We start from the raw sequence: 24,758 nt of genomic DNA on the forward strand, positions 1-24,758 counted from the left end.
CACTGAGAGGAACTGAGAATGAGTTCAGGTTAAATTAAGTGAATATTTTCAGAAATCACTTTCAGCAGAAATAAGAAGCATTCTTTTGACATAGGAGATTATCGCACCAGGGTTAAAACGTTCCCCGGTGCATTCTAATGGGGGCGTGAATGGAGCATGATGGGAACCCAATGGGGCCCAGAACGCTATTTTACCGCACAGCAGAATGCCGCTGCCGCCGGGCGTTCCCATTAAGTTCCAGGGGACGCCATTTCTGGGAACTGTTTCAAAGCATCCCCAGAAATGGCATCCCCTGGATCTCAGTGGGAACACGATGGGAATGCCCAGTGGCGACGGCGGCGTTCCGCTGTGTGGTAAAATAGCATTCTGGGCCCCATTGGGTTCCCATCACGCTCTGTGCACGCCCCCGTTAGAACGCACCGGGGAACATTTTAACATCGATGCGATAATCTTCATGGTCAAACGTGTCAACAAACAATTGCAGATAATTTCACAGTTGAGTTCTGCTCCTGAGTAATTATATTTTGATACACAAACATTTATCACTTGCTTAGTGTTGCTGGTGAATGAATACAGCCACTAGAGTACATATTTTATATGCCTGCATATCCCAGTGATATTAAATAAATTCATTTATGTTTCATTCCAATTCTCTGGCGGCTTTAAACACCAGCAGCAGAAGTTTAGGAAGCTGAAAAAAGCTGCAGAAGCAAGATGACATACTTGAACCTTTCTCTGGCTACTACTGATGAATAGTCTATAAAATGACTATTAAAAAAGTCTTTGCTTTAAACAATTGTTCAGTTCATCACTATGGGAATACTCTTTACTGTCATATTTGCCTATTATTTTATATAAATGAAGGAATGCCATGGCTTTAGTACACTAGTCCAATAAACATGATTGAGCTGTTTCTTAATAAAAAGAACATATATGATACAAACTCTTTTAATTAAGTCTAGGATTTTCTACAAATATTGCTCTAGTAAAAATAATGTACAAATGCTTTTTTTTACAACATACAAAAGAAAACTGATATCAAAAAAGTAAGAAAATAGCTGATTCTCATTATAACAGGTGAGTCGTGAAGCCTACAAAAGCACAGTTATCAAAAGCAAAAATAGGCTAAAAATATAAATGTAGCAATGGAAAATCCCAAGGCCATCTGGTGAGGATTTCAGTTGAAGAAGGAGATTTACGTGTGGTTCGGTTTTCAGCAAGCAATTGCCATTTTGATTGGAGATTAAGTTTCTGCTAAAAGGAAAGCCTGGCACAGTTAAAAACCACTTTCTTGGGGAACTGCCCAATGGAGTTCAAAGCATACTCTAACTAAGAGAGGATTCTGCAGTTTGCCTCCTTTGAAAAGGCAGTTACTGCTTCAAAGATAACATTTTGGCCTGTTCTTGTGCTCATACAAAATCAGCAACATGAGGGCCATCTTTTTGTAACCTGTGAATTTGCACACCAGACTCTTGCAATCACATAAAAATAAAATGGGGAGCGGGGGGCAGAAGGGCAGTTTTAAAGAGCAAATGGGAGCCGCACTCCCCACCTTTAGCATAATGTCCTGTAGTCCCTTTCCCCAGTGCTTTCATCCCTATCTGATCTTGCCCATTATTAAAACTTGGCTATATAAAAATTGATGCCAATGGTCAGACTGGAAATTTAAGATGCAAGCAGGGGAAAAGTTCACCCCTAGTTTCTCTGTACTGTGGCCTAAATTCAATTTTCACTCTCATGTTAAAAGTAGATTCACAACACAATTTACATAGTTTGCAATTTACACAAGGGTTGGGTTACCAAGTTCTCACTGAATCGCATTGATTTCATTTCATTCATTTGGACAAGACTTATATGTGGAAGTAGATCTGGGTTTAAAATGCAAAGATCTGTCACCATCAAGTTATTTCTGCACATATCTATCTATCTATATATGTATGTGAATGCACGACATTCCATATTATACAAAACTGAACAATGATATAAACAATGCAGGGAACCATGGTGTCAAGAGCAAGCTTTGCAGGTTGTATGGTCAGGATTGGTGGTACACTGAAGCAATTGAACTGGCCTGTTTTAAGACAAGAAATAGCAAATCCATTTATCAGGTAACTGTTTTCATAAAACAAAGAATCAGAAACCACAAGTTATTTAAAATATTATTTAAAATGTTAATATGCTATCTGCCATCATACTAGGACAATTTCTAATTATCATATCAATGCAACGGAATAGGGCATACATTTTGTGCATTTATTAGGAAACAGGTTCATTCAACTCAATTTAAGAATGCTCTCATTCCCCTGTAAGAGCCGACTATAGCCTGTCTGCACTTGGTTTATCTTGATTTGCATTTATGCAGCCCAATCTGAGTGATGTTTACATTGTAAAAATATGATGTCAGTATACCACAGTAAAATTAGAAAAGTAAAATACAGCTAACTAATTTTAAGCATTTTTTAAAAAAGACATGTGAATGAGGCCCTCATATCTCAAACTGCATCTGGAACACCACACAGTCCTTCCAGTGAGTGGTTGCCCCACATGCAATGGGGAACAGCTGTTTAAGGTAAACAAGGTAACACCCGCCAAAGGCATTGATGGAACTAAATCCACCAAAGTAGTCTTAAGAAACTCATCATCATCATCACCATCACCATCACCATCACCATCATCATCACAATCATCATTCTATACACTGCTCATATTCCTTTTGAAAAATCCACAGACGATTACAGATCATACTTCAAGTGAACTGTTCTGACCATTTTAGTAAATTAGACTTAAGTCCAAACTATGGGAGGCTGTTGTTGCTGTTGTTATTGTGTACCTGCATGTAATTTCTGCCTTATGGCAACCCTAAGGCAAACCCATCATGGGTTTTTTGGGGGTAAGTTTCTTCAGAGGGAGTTTGCCACTGGTATCCTCTGAGAGAATGTGACTTGCCCAAGGTCACCCAATGGGTTTACATGGCTGAGCTGGGATTTGAACCCTGCTCTTCTGAGTCCTAGGCCAATGCTGAAACCACTACACCATGCTGGCTCTTTTTGGGAGACCAGATAGCAGATATACATTTCTTTTAATGTGTCTGAACCATTCATAAGAGATTAGGGATGTGCCTAACTTTACTTTAATAATAAAGAGAATATCCAGGCCAATTCCCTTACCACAGAATTATCCAATATACTGTCAGAACCCCTTCATTCATTTATTCATTCGGGGTTCTGTCATGATGATATAAAGAATTCAGATTTAGATTCATTCGGGGTTCTGTCATGATGATATAAAGAGTTTAGATTAAGTCATCTAAGTTAGTAATTAGTAACATGCACATTGATGATAGGTACATACAACCTTCACCTTGTTGTATGACGTGTTGGAATGTTTGAAGGCAGACTAGTTAAAGCTGCTGATCATATTTAGTAGTGAACTATATATATATATATATATATATATATATATATATGCCCACACACACACACACATATATATATATATGCTTATATGTAAATATAGATCTTAGTGTCCTAGCAATATATATAGGGATTAAATATAAGTATGTATCTGTAGGACTCAATTGAATAAGCATTGTGGGAAATGCCCATCTGCGGCCATGATTTGTAATCGAATGTGTCACGTAAGCAAAACATAGGCTAACAGGACAAAGAAGCTTTCACACCCTGAGAAAGATTTACAACTGAGAGAGGTTCCACAGATACAAGTCATCAATTAAGCATCAATAGCTTTCCCAAGACAGAGGATGTCCGGAGACCAAATGATGCTCGCATTGGGTTGCTTTGATGTAGGGATCCAAGCCTCCGCTGAGAGGGGGGGGGGGTGATTTGGGGAGGACATCTGAGAGGGAAAGGAAAAAAGGGGGGGCACAGGTCGTTTTAAATTAAGGCTTCCCCTTGTGTGCCTCAGATTCTTCAATAACGTGACCAGGAATGTTTCTACCTTATCAATAAACTTTCTAATTTACCTGAAGTTTGTTGTGCATTATTGGTCAGAACAATCCCAAGTCTCACATATACTTCCACCAAGCATTATTCTCAACTGCCTTTGTAGGAAGGAAGAACAGGGTCCACTGAAGCAACCAACCATGAAGAACTAAACTGCAGGACAGGTGGTTTTAGCCACACTCCTCATCCATTTTCCTTTTACTTAAAGTAGATCCATGTCCTCCATATGATATGGGGGACATGGGAATTAGTAATGCCTGAAACCATCTAGTTTTTCCTCTGCTGTTTTAAACAATGAGATAATAAGAACACAAAATAATACAGCAAATTACCTGTAATTGTCTTCACAATAGACACTTATTTTTCGGCTTTCCAGGATCTCTTTTAGCTTTGTTATGGAATGGCCTGTACAAAATTCACTGGAAAGAAAAGCAATCCGATTTTCAACTGTTTTGCAAAATGATCCTTGACAGTGTAATAATTATTGTTAGCTGTTTACAGCAGATAAAAGTAACACATTACAAGCAGCAAGATTACTTCTGAGATCTTAACAAGGGAACAATGACAGTTCTTTTGCAAATAATGTTACAACCCATAATATAATTACTTCTTCCTCAATAGGAATATTTCTAATTGGAGATTTAGGCCCAATTTTGTATTTTGTAATATATTTTGTAATATATTGGTCTAAATTTCCAAATGAACATGTTCAAGAGCAACAGCAGTTAATTATTTTAAGAACTATAATAATGAATAATGATTTTAAAAATGGTATTCCAGCCTCTGGTGTACAGTGCAGTGTAGGAAGAATACATCTTCCCCTACTGCCTCCACAAATGTCCAACCCCAAAAAAAGAGTTTAGTGCCTTCAGTTATGGAAAGAGAGCTCTCTTCAGGAATTTTCCCTCAGACATCGAACACATCTAACATAAGACCCTCCGAATAGAGCTTCACTGGATGGCTCTGCCTCATATTCATGTTTCTACACTTTAAGAAACTCAGTCTGAAACGATAAAAATGAGCACTCATAAGATATTTCTTCTGGGATCAGCGTTTTTTGCTGATTCAAGAAAAAGATTAAATTTGCCTGCATACAAATATTCAGAATAATTATTTTGAATTGCAAGTAATTGTATTTTCCCTGAGATTTTTGCACTTTTGTTATCACTACGTTCTGTTCCATCACCCACAGTGTTATGTTCAGAAACCATTACTATAAAGAAAACACAGACACAATGGAGGAGGAAACAGAACAACAAATATGCTAAAATTTCTGACTTATCCTTTCCTGTTTACTGAATTATCCAGTAATGCAATGATAGTAAGTTTAGACTTTGGATTTAATTCCCTTTTGTTGGGATGAGCTTTTGATGGGCAGGTCTACTATGCCAGTTCTGTAGGACACAACTAACATCTCCCCTCACCAACCACCTCTCCATGCTTTACAACAGCTTCCACCTCCCTGCTGTGTTGGGCCAAGCAAAGAATTTGCCAATTCTGATCTTCTTCTTTTTTAATAAAATGAAAAGAAGAAAAGATGAACTCTGAGCACATGCTCTTTTGCATTTCAAGGTCACTTAAATCATATTACCATATATTGGAGGAATATAACAATGTTTGCTTCACTTTTTCTGACATTAAACACATTTACTGGGGAATACTTACTCTTTTGCTGTTGAAAAGAATACTTTATTTTAAAAGTAAACATACTAAATGTGCAAGAAACCATTATTATTATTATTATTATTATTATTATTATTATTATTAACCTTTATTTATAAAGCACTGTAAATTTACACAGCGCTGTACATACAATCTTTTTAATTGGACGGTTCCCTGCCCTCAGGCTTACAATATTAGCTACAGTGAGCTCCACTATGTCCAAGATGGCCCAGGTTCTGATTCTCACTGCCACTGACCCCATCCCCTGTTGGTCTCTTAGATAATAGTCGAGGATTGAGGATAGATAGACTACAGAGCTTAAGGACTTTGCTTTAAGATCTTGCTTACTCCACACACCTGGAATTACCATGAATAACATTATTATGGACAGTGAAAAAAGGAGGGTGGAATTCACAATGAACTGAGAATAAGTAAAATGCTACATGTGGCTTTTAAACCGTGATGACATCATGCAAAAAGTGGTTTTGGAAATATGTACTGCACACTGCTGCCTCTGACCCATAGCTGCTCTGTCTCTGTCCATTGTTCCTGTGCTCCTTTTCACTGATGGGGAAACCCATTAATGACCTCCCAACTGTGCAAGTCCCCAGGAATGGAACAACCCTGCTGGGGCAGTTGGCAGTCATGTGGCCTTAGTGTCCCCTTTTCTCCCCCATCCCTATTCCCACTTGCTATCCCCAAGCAGCCTGATTCCATGGGTTTCCCCCCCCCCTTCTGTTTTCTTTTCTTTTACTCTCAGTGACTTGTGGTGACAAAGCTCCAGAATTGGGTTTAAAATGCTGGGTAGGGCATGATGCAGGAAGAGAGCACAATGGTGGTGGCAGTCCCAGTTGTGCAATTCTGAAGACATGAAAATTTGGCTGCTCTGGACGTGGTATTTTTCCTTTGATTTGTTTTGTTTTGCTAATGTAATTTCTGCAAGAAGGGAGTTTGTTTGGTAAAGTCCTAAGATTCCTTGGGTTGCATCAGTAAGTAGGAAGATGGTATCAGACGTTCTCAGTAGACCAACAGGAGAAGGATACACCTGATCTCTGGATACATCTCCATATCAAAGAGTTTTCTATGTTTCTTGGAGCAAAGATATACTCAATACTGCTACTTCTATGCAAGAATAGTATCCCTTGTTCACATTCCTTTCCCCCATCCACTCCCCTGCCTCTCTTTTTTTTAGCCTTGGGGCACCTTAAAGGATTAGAAAGATGTATTTGTCTTTATAGTCCATCCCTCCCTCCTCATCAGCCATGGAAGCTTATGCCAAATAAACTTGTTAAGTTTTTAAGATGACACAAAATTCTGTTGTTGCTTTTTTCTGTAATAGACTAACATTTTGTGTTAATCCCTCTAACCTCTTCTCTTTTCACTATAGCCTCTTACCCCACAGGAGCACACAAACCATGCCATGGTGGGTTTTTTTTTCCCTTTTCACTTCAGTTCTTTTTTTGTTTCGCAGTTTTATTTTGTTCCTGATCTGTCTGTGGGTTAGAAACTACAACGGCTGCTACTCTTCCACATATTTCTGAAAACTTATTAATGTGGTAGAGAGACCTCTGCTGCAGTAAAGTAGAAATTGCAACCAAACAAGCCCATTCATTTACAAATATAAGTATTTTAGAGAGGCACAATTTAGAAATAAACAATAGTTTAGAAAGCTGAACATAGGATTATAAGAGGCATTGTGTCTGCACTCTTATTTATTTTGTATCTTTTGTCTCTTGACAAACAGCTTTTACAGGTGTCGGATGGTAAAAAACCTATGAACAGAGATTACAACAAAACTCTGTGGACACATCTGGATTACAGATTTCAAGTGATCTATTGGACAGTTACATTCTCCTTTCAGGTAACTGCCCAAATATAGTACTCTGAGGGAGGAGTTGTGAAACACAGAAATTCATAAAAATTACAATTGCTGGGGAATAACCAGATCTCTTAGCAAGAAGCTGTTTTGATGTACTGTGTTTAACATTTTATTCTCTTTAATATTTTATTACCATACCTTTGGGGTCCATCAATGTCATGCATTAACCAAATGTGCATCCTGGAAACCTTATCTGGATTTAAGTTCAAAATTTCAACATTGCCAAAAATACTGAAAGGACAGAAACAGAGAAAGAAAATCAACCACTTTTACAAGCCTGGGAAAATATAGCAGTTAAAATTCTTTAGACATTTTAAGCTCATTGACATGAGTCACTGTATAAGAGAAGAGGCTATTCAAGAAGGAGTACCTCCATCCTCCAGAAAGGAGTGCTAGATAGGAGGGGGACCCATGATGGAAACAAGTTACATGTTAAAAGACTAAAATACAATTAAAAATATAAAAATGTTAAAAATACTTTAAAACAATACAACCCCACCCCCATCCCATGCTTTAAAAATGTTCTGTTTTAAAAGCCTGTCTAAAAAGGTAGGTCTTAGCCTGCTGGAAGAAGGATAATAAGGAAGGAGCCATTCTAGCCTCTCTGGGAAGGGAGTTCCACAGTCTAGGGGCAGCCATAGAAAAGGCCCTCTCTTGTGTCCCCACCAAGTGTGCTTGTGATGAGGATGGGACAGAAAGAAGGGCCTCTCCAGAGGATCTCAGAGCCTGGGTTGGTTCATATAGGGAGATATGGTCTGCCAAATAGCATGGCCCTGAGCCATATAGGGCTTTATAAGCCAAAACCAGCACTTTGAAATGTGACCAGAAACAAACTGGCAGCCAACTGAGCTGTTTCAACAGGGGTGTTGTATGATCTCTGTAACCTGCCCCAGTTAACAGCCTGGCTGCCGCTCTTTGGACCAGCTGAGGTTTCCAAACACTCTTCAAAGGCAGTCCCACATAAAGCCCATTACAGTAGTCCAAATGCAATGTAACCAAGGCATACAATCGAGGCCAGATCTGTTGTCTCAAGGAACGGGCACAGCTGGTGCATAAGTTTTAAATGCCAAAAAGCACTCCTGATCACTGCAGAGACCTGGGCTAGGGCTCCAGGTTCAAAGCTGAGTCCAGGAGTACCCCCAAAATGTGAACCTGTGTCTTCAAGGGGAGTGTAACCCCATCTAATGCAGGCTGGATCCCTATTCCCTGATCTGCCTTCCATCTGACCAGGAGCACCTCTTTCTTATCTGCATTGTTTCAATTTGTTTGCCCTCATCCAGTCATGCCTGTACCAGGACAGCCTTCTTGGACTGAGGTGGAAAAGAGTAGTAGAGTTGGGTGTCTTCCGCATATTGATGACATCTCACCCCAAAACTCCGAATGACCTCTTCCATGTTAAAAAGAGTAGGTGATAACACAGAACCCTGGGGGACCTCAGGAGATCAGGAGTTCCCCAGCACCACCTTCTGGGTTTGCCCCTCCTGGAAGGAACAGAACTCACTTTACCCGCTCACCCACTGTAAAGCAGTACCTCCAAGTCCCATCCCAGAGAGGCGGCCATGAAGAATACCATGGTTGATAGTATCAAAAGCCACTGAGAGGTCCAGCAGAACTAACAGGGATACACTCCCCCTGTCCAGGTCCCTGTGTAGGTCATCCACCAAGACAACCAAGGTGGTCTCTGTTCCATAGCCAGGTCTGAAACCTGACTGAAATGGATCAAGATAATCCAAAAAAAACCCCAAAACCTGGAGTTGGGAAGCCACCACACATTCCAAAACCATGCCCAAAAATGGTAGGTTGCAGATAATTCATTATAGCAGGATTGAGGGATTGCTTTTTAAACAAAGGCTTCACAACTGCCTCATTTAAGCAACATGGAACTCTGCCTTGTGGTAGGGAGGTATTGACTACCTCCTTTACTCCTTTAAAGGAAGCATTGACTATCTCCTTTAATAAGGCAAGATGGACAAGGGACTAAGACACATGTGGTGACTTTCACCACTCCAAGGATCCTGTCCACATAATCAGGCTAGACAAATTGAAAAGTATCCATTAACAAGGTTACATCCACAGGCACTGTATCAACTACAGCATATCAACCACAGCATTCAAATAGGAGCAGATCTGAGCAACTATATCTGCAAAGTGCTGTGCAAATTCTTCACAGTGGGCTGCCGAGTGATCTGCATTTTCTACTTCAGGGTGTCCATACAAAAGACCCCAACCACTTGGAACAGTTCTTCTGGCGGCTCTCTGCAGATGCAATATTGGCAGCAAGAAATAATTTCTTTGCTGCCCGCAGTGCCATGGAGAAAGCTTTCAGATAGGCTGTAGCCTGTGTTTAGTCAGATTCACTTCAAGTCTTCCAGCAACATTGCTGTAGTTTCCATCTTACTCGCTTCATCACCACCATCTTCTTGGAGAACCAGGGGTGTGGTTTGGCTCTACTCCAGAAGAGGGGGACACTCAGAAGCAATTGTGTCCACTCCCCTGGCCATGGATTTCATGACCAAGCCGAGAACTGAGGCCTTGTCTTCAGAGTCTTGATCCAACATCAAACTACTAAGCCATGCTTGGCTCTGTCTTCTAACTACACAAGTAAATAGTGAAGAACACTGTATATTCTCAAACACTCAAGTAATTAATTTTCTTAAGGAATGTTAAGCAGATGAGTATTTGGATTTGCTAGCATACCCACATGACATTTATACATGACAGACAAACATTACAAAAGGTAGGAACATACCTGTTACTTCTGAATGCGCCAGCTTCTATTGACCCATTGAGCATTACTTGGACTGTACCACAAGCTGCTTCAGCAAACTAAAACAAGCAATATTATAATCTTTAGTGTCTGAAGCATTAAAACATGTATTGATTATGTAAAAGTCAAATACAATGAATATTTACTTGAGGTGTCCCAAGGTGTAAAAGTATACAAGTATAGAATTAGGAAGACATGTCCATAAGATGTTAATTTAAAGACACATAGTGAAAAGCTACCCCCCCCCCCCCCGTTTTTCTAAAACAATCCCAGTAAACCCAGTTTAAGTCATGACCAGGAAGTGTCCCCACACTATTCCCAATCCAGATCAGAAATCCCATTGCTGAAATTTATGGACAAAAAAATAATCTGTTTAACCACATTGATAAGGTTTTTCTTTTAACAATAAAAATTACATATGTGAGATGGGTCCTGTCCAGATTGATAACACAATGTGGGCAAAGGGTTCAAACCATCATATCCCACCCCAGACTAGGGTCTCTGTTCAAATTTTCTTGAATCCACCTATAGGTTGCCTTAATGATATGAATCCATATATCATTTTTACTCTGTCAAAATCTAATTATTTGTCTTAGATATAGCAGAATCATGGAAGCAATAGGATTGACATAAATGTTGACATATCCTTCAGCAGTGGATCTAGTTGATCCGTTCTACCTGACACTAAGAACTGGATTTAGGACTTTATTTTTAAAGGTGTGCCTGGGAGGAAGAAAGAGTATCAAGACTCAAAAAGAAAAGGCTGTTTCTTAATATGTGAATTATGCTGCTATTCGAGGCATAGGGTTTTTTTATTAATCTTTGACACTATCAAACATTGTTACATGATAACTTACTGAATCTGTCTGTCTGTCTTAATACTGACCAGGGTTCTACAGAACATACCATCTTGGAAGCCATTTTCCAATATATTGAACTGGGGTTACTTTCACACTCAGTCCATTTGGGGCAAGAGTTGTAGTTGACTCCTAAAATAAATATATTTTTAACAGAAAATGAATGTCTGGTGCTCTGTGGGAGAGGAAGCAGGAATAATTAAGATTTAATGTAAGATCATTTTCATATATATAATGAGTCTTCTTGTTTACAGACAAGCAAGACAAGGCCCAAAACATTATGACTTTCACTAATATATATCTTATATCTTAATATAAGAAAATGCTTTGCATTTTGATTGTATATGTGATATAAAACTCTTATAATTTACTGATTTCTTCATCTTAAAGTTCTTATTTATTTATTTACTTATTTAATAATTGCACTTATAATCCACCCACCCCTGGCTTTCTCCCATAATGGGATCTTTCAGTCTTAGTTGCCTGCTGCCAACCCACTATGGAAACCTTCCCATTGCAAACTTAAATCTTTCCTATTGCAAATTCCTATATTTAAGAATGTAATGAAAATATCTGCCCTCCTCTACATCAGAATAAAAATTGTGTCTCTCTTTCTTGTACGGAACAGGAAACTCTTCTTACCTGGACTGGTAGGATTTCCACACCATGAAATGCCATCCGCTATGTATCCTAGCAGAGTGTCTTCCAAAGTGACGAAATCCTGATTAGCTTTTGTGTACCGATGCACAAGGTCATTTGTCTTGCTCCAGAACAGTGACTACACATAAAAAGACAGTAAGTCATTCATATTTCTGATATATGTCTTCCTATTTATATATTCCTAGCAATTGCATATATATTATATTTGGCTCAATATTTGTTGCACTTTTCATCTGTATTATTTTAAATGCACAATTAAAGACTTAATTAGACAGTACAGATTTTAATTGCTGGACGATAGCATTCTGCTGTTTGATACAAAGGACAAAATCTCCTTCCCCAAATTCTATATACTGTATAGAACCCACCTGGACAAGCAGCTGAATCTTATTTCAATCTTGGCAACAGGATAGCATCCTTCATCGGACTTGAGGGCAGATAGGTAGCTAAAGGAATGTAGTGTGGGTTACATTGCACAGTGCTTCTTAAGCTATCGAATGTGGGGGACCAGCAGGTTTTTCCCCAATGTGACAGGGATTGGCACCATATATGTGCCCATTGACTACAACTGTTTCATTCTTTCCTGGAAGCTCACCATGGAACATGAGCAAATGGCTTGCAGACTGGCACTGTTCCATGGACTACTCCTTTGAGCAGCAAAGGGGATAAAGATCTGTTCTCCATCACTTTGCCACTGCTCATGTAGCACCTTTCTGGGCATCTGTTTAGTGATTCCCCCTGGAGAAGTACACTATAAAGAATCTGCGCTTACCTATATTAAAAGTTAGAAAACATTATTCGGTTACATTCTATACATCTGACAGACATTTTAAAAAATTAATCCTGGCCAGGACCAGAGAAGAGATACAAAGTTTAAATAGTTGGATGAGAATGTGTGTTATGACAGCTAAACCATCAATCACTGTTTCTACTGTGATGGATTCCCTCTTCCAAGGTGCTCACACGGATGCCAGTACCGGATTTCTATCACCTTACATTGCCTCTTAAACTTTTAAGCCATTCTTTGGGTTTAATATTTGAGCACAAGTAAATGTGCATTATGTTGGGTTCAGGGTTGTAACTACATGACTGATTTCAAATCCTTTACTGAATTACTGTCAGGCAGAGGTGTCAAAACAAACCATAAAGATCTACTGAGTAAAGATTTATTGAGTAACAAAAGGTTCACACAACAAACATTTTAAGCTGAAACTACATTCATTTCAATGTACTAAGTTATTCGAAAATCAGTATAATTTCTCTGAATTCTAGACACGTCTTCATCAAATCAAGTCACCCAAGTTCTCAGCTAATGAGAATCTACCATCTTATGCCATCCTATCTCCTGTTTCTATTTGACCCTATATATCACTCAGTTCTCAAACTATCTCTGAATTCTCCGTCTTATTCATATATATATATATATATATATATATATATATATATTCAATATATCTTATTCATTCCTATCTGTCCCCTCTCCCTATCTTACCTTATCTCTAGCTCAATCCTATTCTTATCTGACAATTCACTTTTTCTGTTCTTTCTGCCATCATTCCGACTTTCCCAGAGCCTTCTAGGAGTTGGAGTTGGCTGGCTCTTAACCAGGCTTGGCAGCATTTTGACCTGATTTTCTTCACATCTACTATTACCAAATGGATGACTATCATCATATGAAGTTTCTATTACTTTTTTCAGGAACAACGGCAACCTGAAATGTACAGTCCATGATTGGTGTGTTTTGTGGACATTCCATTTAGATGCAGTGATCCATTATTAGGCACTAGCTGTGTGGGTGTGGAGTTCCTCTAAAACAGGATGGAGGATTCTCAATGAAGGGAATATGAAAATATATACAGAACTGGAAGAGGGAGAGTTACAGAGTTTTGAATGGACAATAGAGAAGACGGATGACCTAGATCTATTTCATTATACACAATTATAACACTTTGATACCACTTTAAATGCTATGGCTTCAGACCACCAAATGCTTTGTTGTTGTTCAGCAAACTCTAGTGCCTTATTGAACTACAAATTCGAGGATTCCATGAGAGGCAGCCATGGCAATTCAAGTGGTTGTCAAAGTGCTATAATTGTGTCATGTGAAAGAGACCAAAGAGAGACCACTCAAGAAGAACCTCATAGATGGCCAAGAGAAACCTGATGACGATCTAGAGCAGTGGTTTGCAGTCTGTGGTTTTCTCAGTGTTTTGGACTTCAGCTCACATAAACACCAGCTAGTTTGGCCAATGGTTGGGGATTCTGGGAGCTGAAGTCCAAATTTGAAAGACAGAAGATTAAGGAACTACTGGTCTAGAAGAAGAAGGAGACGAGGCAGGATCTAACTGTTGAAAGAGGAATGAATAACCATCCCTGGAACTGAAATCACTTGATGCAAGAACAAGCCCTGAAGGCAAGGAGAATGTTGTGTCACTCATCAACAGCAATGAAAGAAATACTGTTCTCAGCCACACACAGTTGCACCCCACAGGAGTTCAGGGGTTATTGAAAATTTTATGAAGAAAACACAGTGAACATTTGGAATTGCAGTAGCAAACCTTATCTGGGGAATCAAGCAGCAGCACCCCACAAAAACAACCCATAGAGTTACCTTGTTACATGGGACAGAATGTCTTGCCAAGTCCATCAGAGGCTGATAATCTTCCTCAGTCATGCTGCATGGGTTCTTGTACATAAATGCATTTTCCAATAGTTCCCAAACTTTGAGGCAGTCTTTATCTCTGCAGAAAAACCCAAAGCAGAGATTTAGAAAATGTCTGCCCTTCAACGCACTGTTACATCTAAATGATATGAGCTGGCATTTGGGTACGATGAAAACATCTGTGCTTAGGCTTTATGTGAGTTAAAGAACTTGATTTCCCCTCTTGTACAAAAACTCTGTGACACTGTACTGCTGTTAAAGAGGATTACTTGCTGTAGTAGTTTGTGAGCATGCATGTTTGCATACACATACACAGATAATATATAAGAAAGCAGCCTTAAATCAAGTTATCTCCCTTTGAAAAGTACCAATAACACTAACATTCAAGTATCATGTTGAAAATTTCTCTGTCTCTTGTTTGATATCACTGGACACAACTAGTGGGACTGAGAAACCTGCAATGTGATGCAAACTTGAACGTATTAAACATTGGGCTGTCTTCTTACATTTGCCCTCAGACACATGTGTAAACCACACTCAGTACAAAGGTTCATGTTGACATTAGTACATGGCAGCTTTAAGTCATACGATGAAACATGTCCTACACATTAGAATTAGATCTTATGGAAAACATGAAATATTGATAGGTTACCCCAATATGGCAGTCTTTTATTTTTTATCTCTGACTGGATCTTTCTTGAAATAGGTGATTTTTGTCTGGAGAGTGGCACACAGTGATAGACAAAATGAATGAATCTGTCCACCCCACAGGCAAGTAATATTACAACTAATTTTACTCTTAAACTCAAACCACACATGACTATGTCTGATCCATTTGTCCAAAAACAGGTTGGTGCAAATCACATATGAAACAGTGGGGATGGTTTTTAAAAAGGAAAATGGACATGCAGAGGTTCAGCTCCTAAAGTGAGTAGGGCTTGAGGTAAGGAACTATAGGAAGGTATGCAGCAGATGGATGGAGGGTTCAATTTCCTTCACCTATTCCTCAAAACTTTTCATCTTTTGCCTTGAATAAATGAAAATAAAATGCAGGCTATGCTATGTAGTCAGACAGTGGTGTGTATAATGATAGATCAATCTCTAGATGTTGGTTTCACTTGGTTTCTAATTTCTCCAGCCTTAAGTACTGTGAATTTTTAAAGGAAGCACAAATGAGCATTCATAAATACTTTGTGTGCACATGTCCTACTATATCTTATATACTAGACGATTGATTCTCACAACATATGTTATTATATGGAAGTGACATGAATGTGCATGCTTTAGCATGTACACATTCACATCACTGCCATTTAATAATATGGGTTCTGATCCTATCCGGAAGGAGGGCAAGAGAATTACTCCTGTAGATCCAAATGACTCACTCTATGAGTTCTAGGAATGAATTATTTTTCAATGTCTCATGTTCTGCAATACTAAATATCTGCAGATTTCCAAATCTGTTTAGAGCTTGAATTATTTTCTCTGTATCATAACTTAGTGTAAAATGAAATACTGCCACCATGTGGGGGAAAAAGAAACCCAAAAGGTGTTTCTCAAAAACTTAAGTTAAAACTGAACTTCTGGGTGTTACATGGATAACAGAAGAATGTCAACAACAAATTTTATTGATCAGTCAGCTGACCGTATCAATAGAAGACCAAGAACAAAATGATATGATAGCCCTGTTTAAATATTTGAAGGGATGTCATGTTGAGGAGGGAGCAAGCTTGTTTTCTACTGCTCCAGACTAGAACAACTTCATTTATATACCGCTTCATACTGAACTAACAGTGTCTAAGCGGTTTACAACTGTAAGCTAACACAAAATCTAAATGTTAGAATGTCCAAATACATAACAAGGATAAAAAACTGATTATGCCTAAAATCTCATATAAAATTAACTAAAAGGTTAAAACAAATACAAGTAAAAGTTAAGTAAAAACAAATTACGTAAAACAAACTACAGTCTACAACAATGTAAAGCAGTGGGGAGGAGGGAAGGGATAGTTGGAAATGTTTAAATGAACTCATCCCCGTGGCATGGAACCCCATTTTGCATGATAAGCAAAGGGCCCAAGCTCGACTCAGGCTTGCATCCTTCCGAGGTCGCTAAAATGAGTACCCAGACTGTTGGGGGCAAAATTAGCTTACTTGCTAATTAGCTTACTTGCTGTTCACCGCTATGATCTTTGGAATAGCGGTATATAAATAAAACAAATTATTAATTATTATTATTATTAATTAAATTAATTATTATAAACTGATCTCTCAGTCGAGCAGCTTTTACAATAGATTTTGCTACACAGCGCACTAGATGTAAATTCTCACCGGAAAGGAAATAGGACAGTTTGACAGTAGGATCCCAATAGGTCAATCTAACCAAAAATGGTTGTAAAAGGTGGGCTCTCTCGTTATCATAAAAGCAACAATCAAACAGGATGTGTGCAATGAAGAGAAGAATGTGTTATATCATTTTCAATTTGAAAACCATGGTTTGTTATAGCTTGGAGAAACCTATGAAAAGATCTCCTTCATTGCACTACTTAGGGAACTAGGGTATGAATTTCTTGTCTCAGGAGATCTATTTAGATCCCTCTCTGGTGAAGTTACTTGATCCAGCTGGCCTTCAGCCTCTTCTGTGATGAATGGCTCATGGCTGCTCATTCAGTTAAGTCTTCTTGTGTTAATTGTTGCACAGATAATCACATTTAACCACTCCTTCTGTTATGTGTCATACTTTTTCTCCCAGTGTCCTCACAGACAGTTCATATTTTCACACTAAAGAGACAGGACTTCTGCAAGTTCATGGATCCAGTTACAGTACTTTGTTTATTAGTCATCTCTTAGGCTGGTCTGCACTGCAGAAATAATGCAGTTTGACACTACTTTAACTGCCATGGCTCAATGCTATGGATTTGCAGTTTTGTGAGCTATTTAGCCTGCTCTGTCAGAGGTCTGGTGCCACAACAAACTAAGAATCCCAGAATTCCATAGCACTGAGCCACAGCAATTAAAGTGCTATCAAACTGCATTATTTCTGCATTGCAGATTCCGCCTAAGGGATGGCAATTCAGTTTCAGAATTGCACACAGAGAGGAAAAACCTGGTTGAGACATATGGCAGAATGTGCCACCTGGGCATGTGCATTCCCCAGTTTCTACTGCTTTTTGCTTTTGAAGACTAAGAGGTGATTTAAAATGTCTGTTTTTAATTTTAAAGAAATTGTGGTTTCCTGGATATGAAACACTTTTGGGGGCTATAATCTACATCAGGACTACTGATTCCTCTTGATTCCAAGTGTCCCCTTTGTTCTCTTTTTCTATCTCTTTGGGTTCCTCTTGCTCTTCTCCTCTGTCTGTTGATCTCCCCTTCCCTAGTCTCACTCTCTTTGCTAAATTCCTTCTGACCATTTCAATGTCTTCATTGTCTATTTTACAATTATGTAAATCATCCATGGTCATTATTTTTATTTTCTTAATGTTCAGTGTAAACCTGTCTTTGCACTGTCTTCCTGGACTTTCTTCAATAATTATTCCAAGTCTTTGCTCCCAATAGCATGGTGTCTCTATTTTCTCCTAATAGCATGGTGTCATCTACGAATTGCTGATGTTCCTTCCTCTGATTTTTACGCCTCCTTCCTTTGAATCTAATGATACCTTCATCTTATAAATTAAACAGATGGGGTGATAAAATGCAGCCTTCCATGGCCTCCTTGCCAATTGGAAACTATTCCGTTTCTCTGTATTCTGTCCTGAATTACACAAAGCTTTTGCACAAAGTCATGGAACCTTGGGCATGACTTGAGCACTGGCTTATATGTACACTAAAAATGCGTAGAATCTTGGCCACAGTTAGCAGAGACATCATTTTACTTGCAAATCAATGCTATAGATCAATGGTGTGAGATAAATTTACTATCAGTGAAATGGGTTTTCCAGGAAAAAGTGGAAAAAGTAGTTCTAAATATTGTTATTTGATTTCACAGAATCATAGAATCATAGAGTTGGAAGAGACCACAAGGGCCATCCAGTCCAACTTCTGCCATGCAGGAATACACAATCAAAGTACCCCTGAGAGACTGTCATCCAACATCTGTTTAAAAACCTCCAAAGAAGGACACTCCACCACTCTCCAAAGGAGTGTGTTCCACTGTCAAACAGCTCTTAGTGTCATGACATTATTGCTAATATTTATGTGGATGCTCTTTTCCTGATTTTACACATCCCATTTATATTCTAAGCCTTATGTGGAAATCATTTTATTGTAATATTTGCAATAATGTAAAGAGAATAGCATCTGCTTCCCTTATATTATATTAAAAAATGACTGTACCTGAAAGAACACTGTTGTTTTTGTTCATTAGAAAACTTACTTGACGAAAACTTTGATATATCAGCCATTTAACTTTCTTTGGTTGAGGTACTCAGTCACTCTCTGTACCACTTATCAGTTTCATTTCAAGTTGGGAAACATCTATTTCAGTACAATTAGTTAAATATAGGCGGATTACAGACCGCCATATAGTACACACTCTGCGTGTACTAGGGTTAGGAAGGGGCGTGCTAGGGTTAGGAAGGGTTGCCCCTTCCTAACCGGTCCTGTTCCCAACACGCGCAGAGCGCGTCCTACATGGCAGCGCCCATCCACATGGGTGCTGTCATTTTTACGCCTTGGACGCACAGCGTCCAGACATGGCGCGCCGGAAGTGACACCACGAGTGCGCGCCTCTCGCTTCGCGGCGCCACTTCCAGGGGCCAAAAAGGAGCGCCATTTCAGCGCTCCTTTTTCACTGCGGCCAGAAGCCTCGCGGTCTGGCCGCTGGGGCTTCCCGCCGCAGCTAATGGCGGCGGTGGGAGAACGGCCACTTGAGGACGGTCTGTAACGTGCCATATTTCACTAAAGGATGAATGTGAGTATATGGGCACAGACAACTTACCACATTTTGTCTTGACTATCTGTACTTACTGATTGAGAAGCAAGATACGTTACAAATTAGAAGAAGCTTAGCAGTGCTTTCAGTTGTTAAGTCTATTCACTGGAGCATCCAGGTTTGCCAATGCTTGTTTCCTTAGAAGAATAGCAAGGACTTCATAAAAGAAGATTATCTGACACAAATGATTGGGGTACAACAGCCCAGACCACTATGGTTAAATGCATGTATGTATAGACAGATAAGAATGTGGAAAAGTTTCCATGAAAAAATACACCATAAAAAATGTTCATCCACATTTTTGTCTCCTATGAATATTAGCAGCTCTAAACGTTGCCAGAAATTACTTCCATAATCACAAAAAGTCAACATGGGTTTCAGAGAAACAAGTCAAGCCAGACAAATCTTATCTCTTTCTTTGATAAAATTACCAGCTTGGTAGATGAAGGGAACCATGTAGATATGTAAGGTACTGCACTTAAGGTGAGAAAATGAAATGCACAGATATAGGTTGGGGGACACCTGGCTGAATGAGACTACATGTGAAAGGGATCTGGGAGTCCAAGTAGACCACAAGTTGAACAGGAGTCAACAGTGCAATGCAATTTTAGGCTGCACCAATAAAAGTAAAGTGTCTAGATCAAGGGAAGTAATAGTGCCACTCTATTCTGATTTGGTGAGACCCCACCTGGAATATTGTGTCCAGTTCTGTGCACCACAATTCAAAAAGGACATTGAGAAACTGGAGCGTGTCCAAAGGAGGGCGACTAAAATGGTGACCATGCCCTATGAGGAATGCCTTAGAGAGCTGGGGATGTTTAGCCTGGAGAAGAGAAGGTTAAGAGGTGATATGATAGCCCTGTTTAAATATTTGAAGGGATGTCATGTTGAGGAGGGAGCAAGCTGGTTTTCTACTGCTCCAGAGACTAGAACATGGAACAATGGATCCAAGCTGCAGGAAAAGAGATTCCACCTCAACATTAGGAGGAACTTCCTGACAGTATGGGCTGTTGGACAGTAGAATAAACTTCCTTGGAGTGTAGTGGAGTCTCCCTCCTTGGAGGTCTTTAAACAGAGGCTGGATGGCCATTTGTCAATGGGGATGCATTGATTGAGAGTTCCTGCATGGCAGAATGGGGTTGGACTGGATGGCCCTTGCAGCCTCTTCCAACTCTATGATTCTATAAAGATGAAATCCAACTTAAAGTCATGTCATGCTAAATATACTTGGATTTCCTGAGTGGCAAACACTATTTTCTGCTACAAAACCGCATGCAGCAAATTTTGTTTAACATTGTGGTAGTATTCAAAAAGATAGCCATGTTAGCTGTGAAAGCTTTTGTTAGAAATTTCTTCTTCTGAGATAGTTTCAAAGGTGCTACCAGATTCCTTTGGATTATTTATTTGACACTGTACAACTTGTAGAATAGATAAATAAAAAAGAGATAAAAGATATAAACAAATGTAATCAAAAATGTAATAGCATACTAGGGAAAAACAGAAATCCTGCACTGGTGAATGGGGAAGATAGAGCAAGGATGGAAAATAAAGAAATATACAGAATTATTCAAAAATTTAATAATAAAGAAACTGTAAAAAGACCAACAACCACAATGAAATAAAATAGAAGATAAGACTATGGGAGATTAAATAATAACAGCAATAATGAAAAATTAATAAAGATAGCAAAGGAAAGCAAGGAATGGAAAGTACTGCCTTTCCTTATTCTCCACTCCTTGTTTTTTGGTTTGGTCGCCTCAAATGTGCGGCTTCCAAACAGTTGCTCAGCATAGAAAATGTTGCTCATTCTCTCAGAAGTTGTCTGTCTCAACTTTAAAAACCCCAAGCTGCAGAGGTAGGGCAGTTGTTTATTCTGAGGGGACAAAAACATATTTGCAGTCTAAGAGAAGAAGGAACATTTGTCAACAAAGATAAGCTGTAATTTGCACTGTGAATGGAAAATAAATGGTTATTTTAAACAGTTTGAAAATATTTCCAAGCTTTTGATTTTTTCCCTTTTTATAAATGCACTGGAAGTCTGGGTGTTCTTTGAATTCAGAAAAAGGGTATTCTTTCAAGCTTTCTAACTTGTTTCTAAAACTTCTTGCCAATTTCAGTGGCTTTGGAAAGGTGGCTTTTCAAAGGCTCTTTGTAAGCTTTGTTTGCCTTTAGTTTACAACTGCATACAAAGCCCCAGACACAAATTCATCTGTTTCATACCCAGAATGCTTCTAACGCAACTAAATTCAAAGAGTTGGCAAATTTACTTGCAAAGATTTGTTTTAAAATGAAGTATTGACACAGAAATGTGACATGTGAGGTAATGACAATGACATCGGAAGTACATGATTCCTGAGAGAGCACACAAAGTTAAATCCTGAATACTTCAGAACATGCTCCATACTGTATGCAAATTCATGTAATTACTGCTAACCAAAATGAGATTCTGAATAATAACAATTTCAAAGGGTCCTGCAATTTGAAACTTTGTCCCACTATAACAGTGGTTCCCAACCTTTCTAATGCCGCGACCCTTTAATACAGTTCCTTATGTTGTGGTGACCCCCAACCGTGAAATTATTTTCATTGCTACTTCATAACTGTAACTAAATAGATGTTTTCCAATGGTCTTAGGCGACCCCCATGAAAGGGTCATTCGACCCCCAAAGGGGTCCCGACCCACAGGTTGGGAACCACTGCACTATAACCTTGAATGACTGTCAGAGGCAAATTCTTTGGTGATCCTGTGCAAGATCCACTATGCTGCACCAGAAGGAATGAATAATTATTATTATTATTATTTATGAAAGATTGCAGAGATGGGAACTCTTACTAGAATGGTAGTCAGCTTGCATTATTTGTTTTGGACATGTTGGCTGGCCAACAAAGTCTTCTGCAGATTTTGGATTTTGTTTTATTTTGCTATTACTTCTGTGCAGACTGCTGCTGTAAATAGATGCTGTGACTCCCTTGCCTTTTGTAAAAAAAAATACATTCTCAGTGAGATGCTTTCCAATTACAAATAAACCACTGATCAATTCTCTCACCATGAAGCAGAGTGGACTTTGGGGTCATTCAGACATTGTTGTTTTTTTAGCATGACCATGTGAATAATCTCACTCATGCATTCCAGGTTTGTTATTCACACTATGGAACTGCACTGATGCGCATCTCTGTGAGTTTGGTTGCTCACACATGCAAGTATTCAAATAAAGATGGAGTCAACAACGTGAATGCATTTGGAACACGTTCAAGGCATGCAGAGCTTTATCCTAGGTCTATTTGGGTCTATTCATGTTGGCTATTCACATTACCAATGATACAGATCGTTGCCAACTCTGGGAAAACCCAGTATCAATTATCCCGGATTAAGTGGGGTACCCAAACTGAATTGGGTGCATTTAGGATATGTGTGAACAATGGAAATTCACCCTGATTTCATCCTGGATTATTTTAACCATCTGAATTACCCCTTCGCCAAAATGCTCACTGAAGAAAAACAAACAGGAACACACTCACACATGGAGACCAAGTTCCTAAATATCAGTCCTTTGTAAATCAGAGGTTTGCTTTTTAAGTGCGTGATTTTAATGGACAGTACAGTGGTCCCCCGGGTTACGAAATTAATTCGTTCCGCGGTTAATTTCGTAACCCGAAAACCTTCGTAACCCGAATTGCCATAGGCGCTAATAGAAAAAAAGCCGCGGCTCTGCCGCGGCTCCATTTGAAACAGCGCCGGGGTTTTTTCGTAACCCGAAAAAACCTTCGTAAGCCGAAGCAATAAATCCCTATGGGATTTATTCGTATCCCGAAAATTTCGTACCCCGGGTAATTCGTATCCCGGGGTACCACTGTACCTGCCATTAAATTACATTATCACAGTACATCACCTAAATAAAAGTCTATATCTGACTTCAGTGGAACTTAGGCTTCCTGATGAGGGTGTTACTGTTCCTGGTGCCACAATCTTGCCTCGTTCACTTAAATTCTTGGCAGGTTCTAGACCAGCCCTTAAAAATTTTGTTTTGTAATGGGCTCTTGGCTATAGCCTGGAGTATTGCAATGGTGGGGGGAGAGGAAATCAAGCCCTTTTCTTCTTCCAGATAAGAATTCTTTCCCTCCATTCATTTTCCCTCAGTCCCCACATTTGTAGCAATGCAGAGAGTGAGATGGGAAACTGTTCCCACCCAAAAGTCTTAAATTTGCTGTCATTAGAATCCCTTATCTTTGCCTGCCCTTTCTTTGGATACTTTATTTCTAAAAGATTGTCTGAAATTTTACAAATTTGGGGACTGAAGAAAAATTTCATGGATATATTCATATCCACAATATCATGTATCTGCAGAAGTGTGTGGTTCTGAATATATATCACTTTGACATTTAACCTCCTTAATTTAGCTTGTTAGATAAGCTCACTGAAGGCTTATTTTACGTGATGCTTAAAGCTGTACTAACTTGAACAGCTATTACTGTCTACTGAAAATACATTTATTGTTCTTGCAAAAAACTATGATTGTATTAAGAAGTGATTGCATTATTGTTTAAGAAAATAAGACATTTCCTTGTTTGTTGGGGGGGGGGGAGCAGACACTGAATTTAGAAGTTGCCATTGAGAGGAAAGGTGCTTCTCTCAGCTTTTGAGCATCAGTTGAAAGGTAGTTCTGGATATGTACCTTTCTTGCCCGATACTATTCTAATCCACCCAGAGTAGGGTTGCCATAGTGCCGGACCTCGAAACCGGGAAAAATGTAGGACAAAATTTTCAAATGTAGGACACACAAAAAGTGTGTCCTACATTTGAAAATTCTGTCCTACATTTTACCGCGATCGCAGCGGGGAGCGGAGGCCAAGCGGCAAGGGAAAGCCTCCACTTAAGGAGGCTTTCCCTCCCCGCCTGGGCCCCGCCACGATCGGAGGCCAGGATCGGGGCCTCGCCTCGTTCCTGGGACCCTCAGGGACCAGGAAGGAGGGGGGAGGCCGGCGGCGATGGCCGGGGCTTCGCCTCCTTCTTGGCCCCCGCAGGGACCAGGAAGGAGGGGAAGAGGCCGGCGGCAATCGCCCCGGCCTCGCCTCCTTCTTGGCCCCCGCGGGGACCAGGAAGGAGGGGAGGAGGCCGGCGGCGATCGCCCCGGCCTCGCCCCAGGCCTCAGAAAGGCCTTGGAGCCGCCGCGGCGGCGGAGGTGGCCGCGGTGGGCGGGGCCGTCCCAGTTTGGGCGCCAAACCGGACCGGGACCGGGATGGCACCGCCCAAACCGGGATTGTCCCGCAGGAGGGCGGGATATGGCAACCCTAACCCAGAGTTATAATACAGTAATTGTTGTTTAGACTCCTTTTTGTTTTTCATATCTATATATTGTTCATCTGTATGTGAAGAAT

The 24,758-nt window shown here is 39.6% G+C and overlaps 1 protein-coding gene across 1 annotated transcript in view; it reads right to left on the reverse strand.

The window, feature by feature from the left end:
• Positions 1-1,001: 1,001 nt before the first annotated feature.
• LOC149312508 (ADP-ribosyl cyclase/cyclic ADP-ribose hydrolase 1-like) overlaps positions 1,002-24,758 on the reverse strand; it is a 32,467-nt gene continuing 8,710 nt past the window's right edge. Inside the window, exons 2-8 of the mRNA XM_089526888.1 lie at positions 14,399-14,528; positions 11,770-11,905; positions 11,177-11,259; positions 10,253-10,329; positions 7,642-7,734; positions 4,295-4,381; positions 1,002-2,071 (exon numbers count right to left, since the gene is read on the reverse strand). Of these exons, the coding sequence (XP_089383014.1) occupies positions 2,008-2,071; positions 4,295-4,381; positions 7,642-7,734; positions 10,253-10,329; positions 11,177-11,259; positions 11,770-11,905; positions 14,399-14,528 (670 nt within the window). The 3' untranslated portion in view covers positions 1,002-2,007. The remainder of the gene's footprint in view (positions 2,072-4,294; positions 4,382-7,641; positions 7,735-10,252; positions 10,330-11,176; positions 11,260-11,769; positions 11,906-14,398; positions 14,529-24,758) is intronic.

The sequence above is a fragment of the Sceloporus occidentalis genome, unplaced genomic scaffold (assembly GCF_023333645.1).
Source record: "Sceloporus occidentalis isolate IW3139 unplaced genomic scaffold, rSceOcc1.0.p SCAF_5, whole genome shotgun sequence".
Taxonomy (NCBI): domain Eukaryota; kingdom Metazoa; phylum Chordata; class Lepidosauria; order Squamata; family Phrynosomatidae; genus Sceloporus; species Sceloporus occidentalis.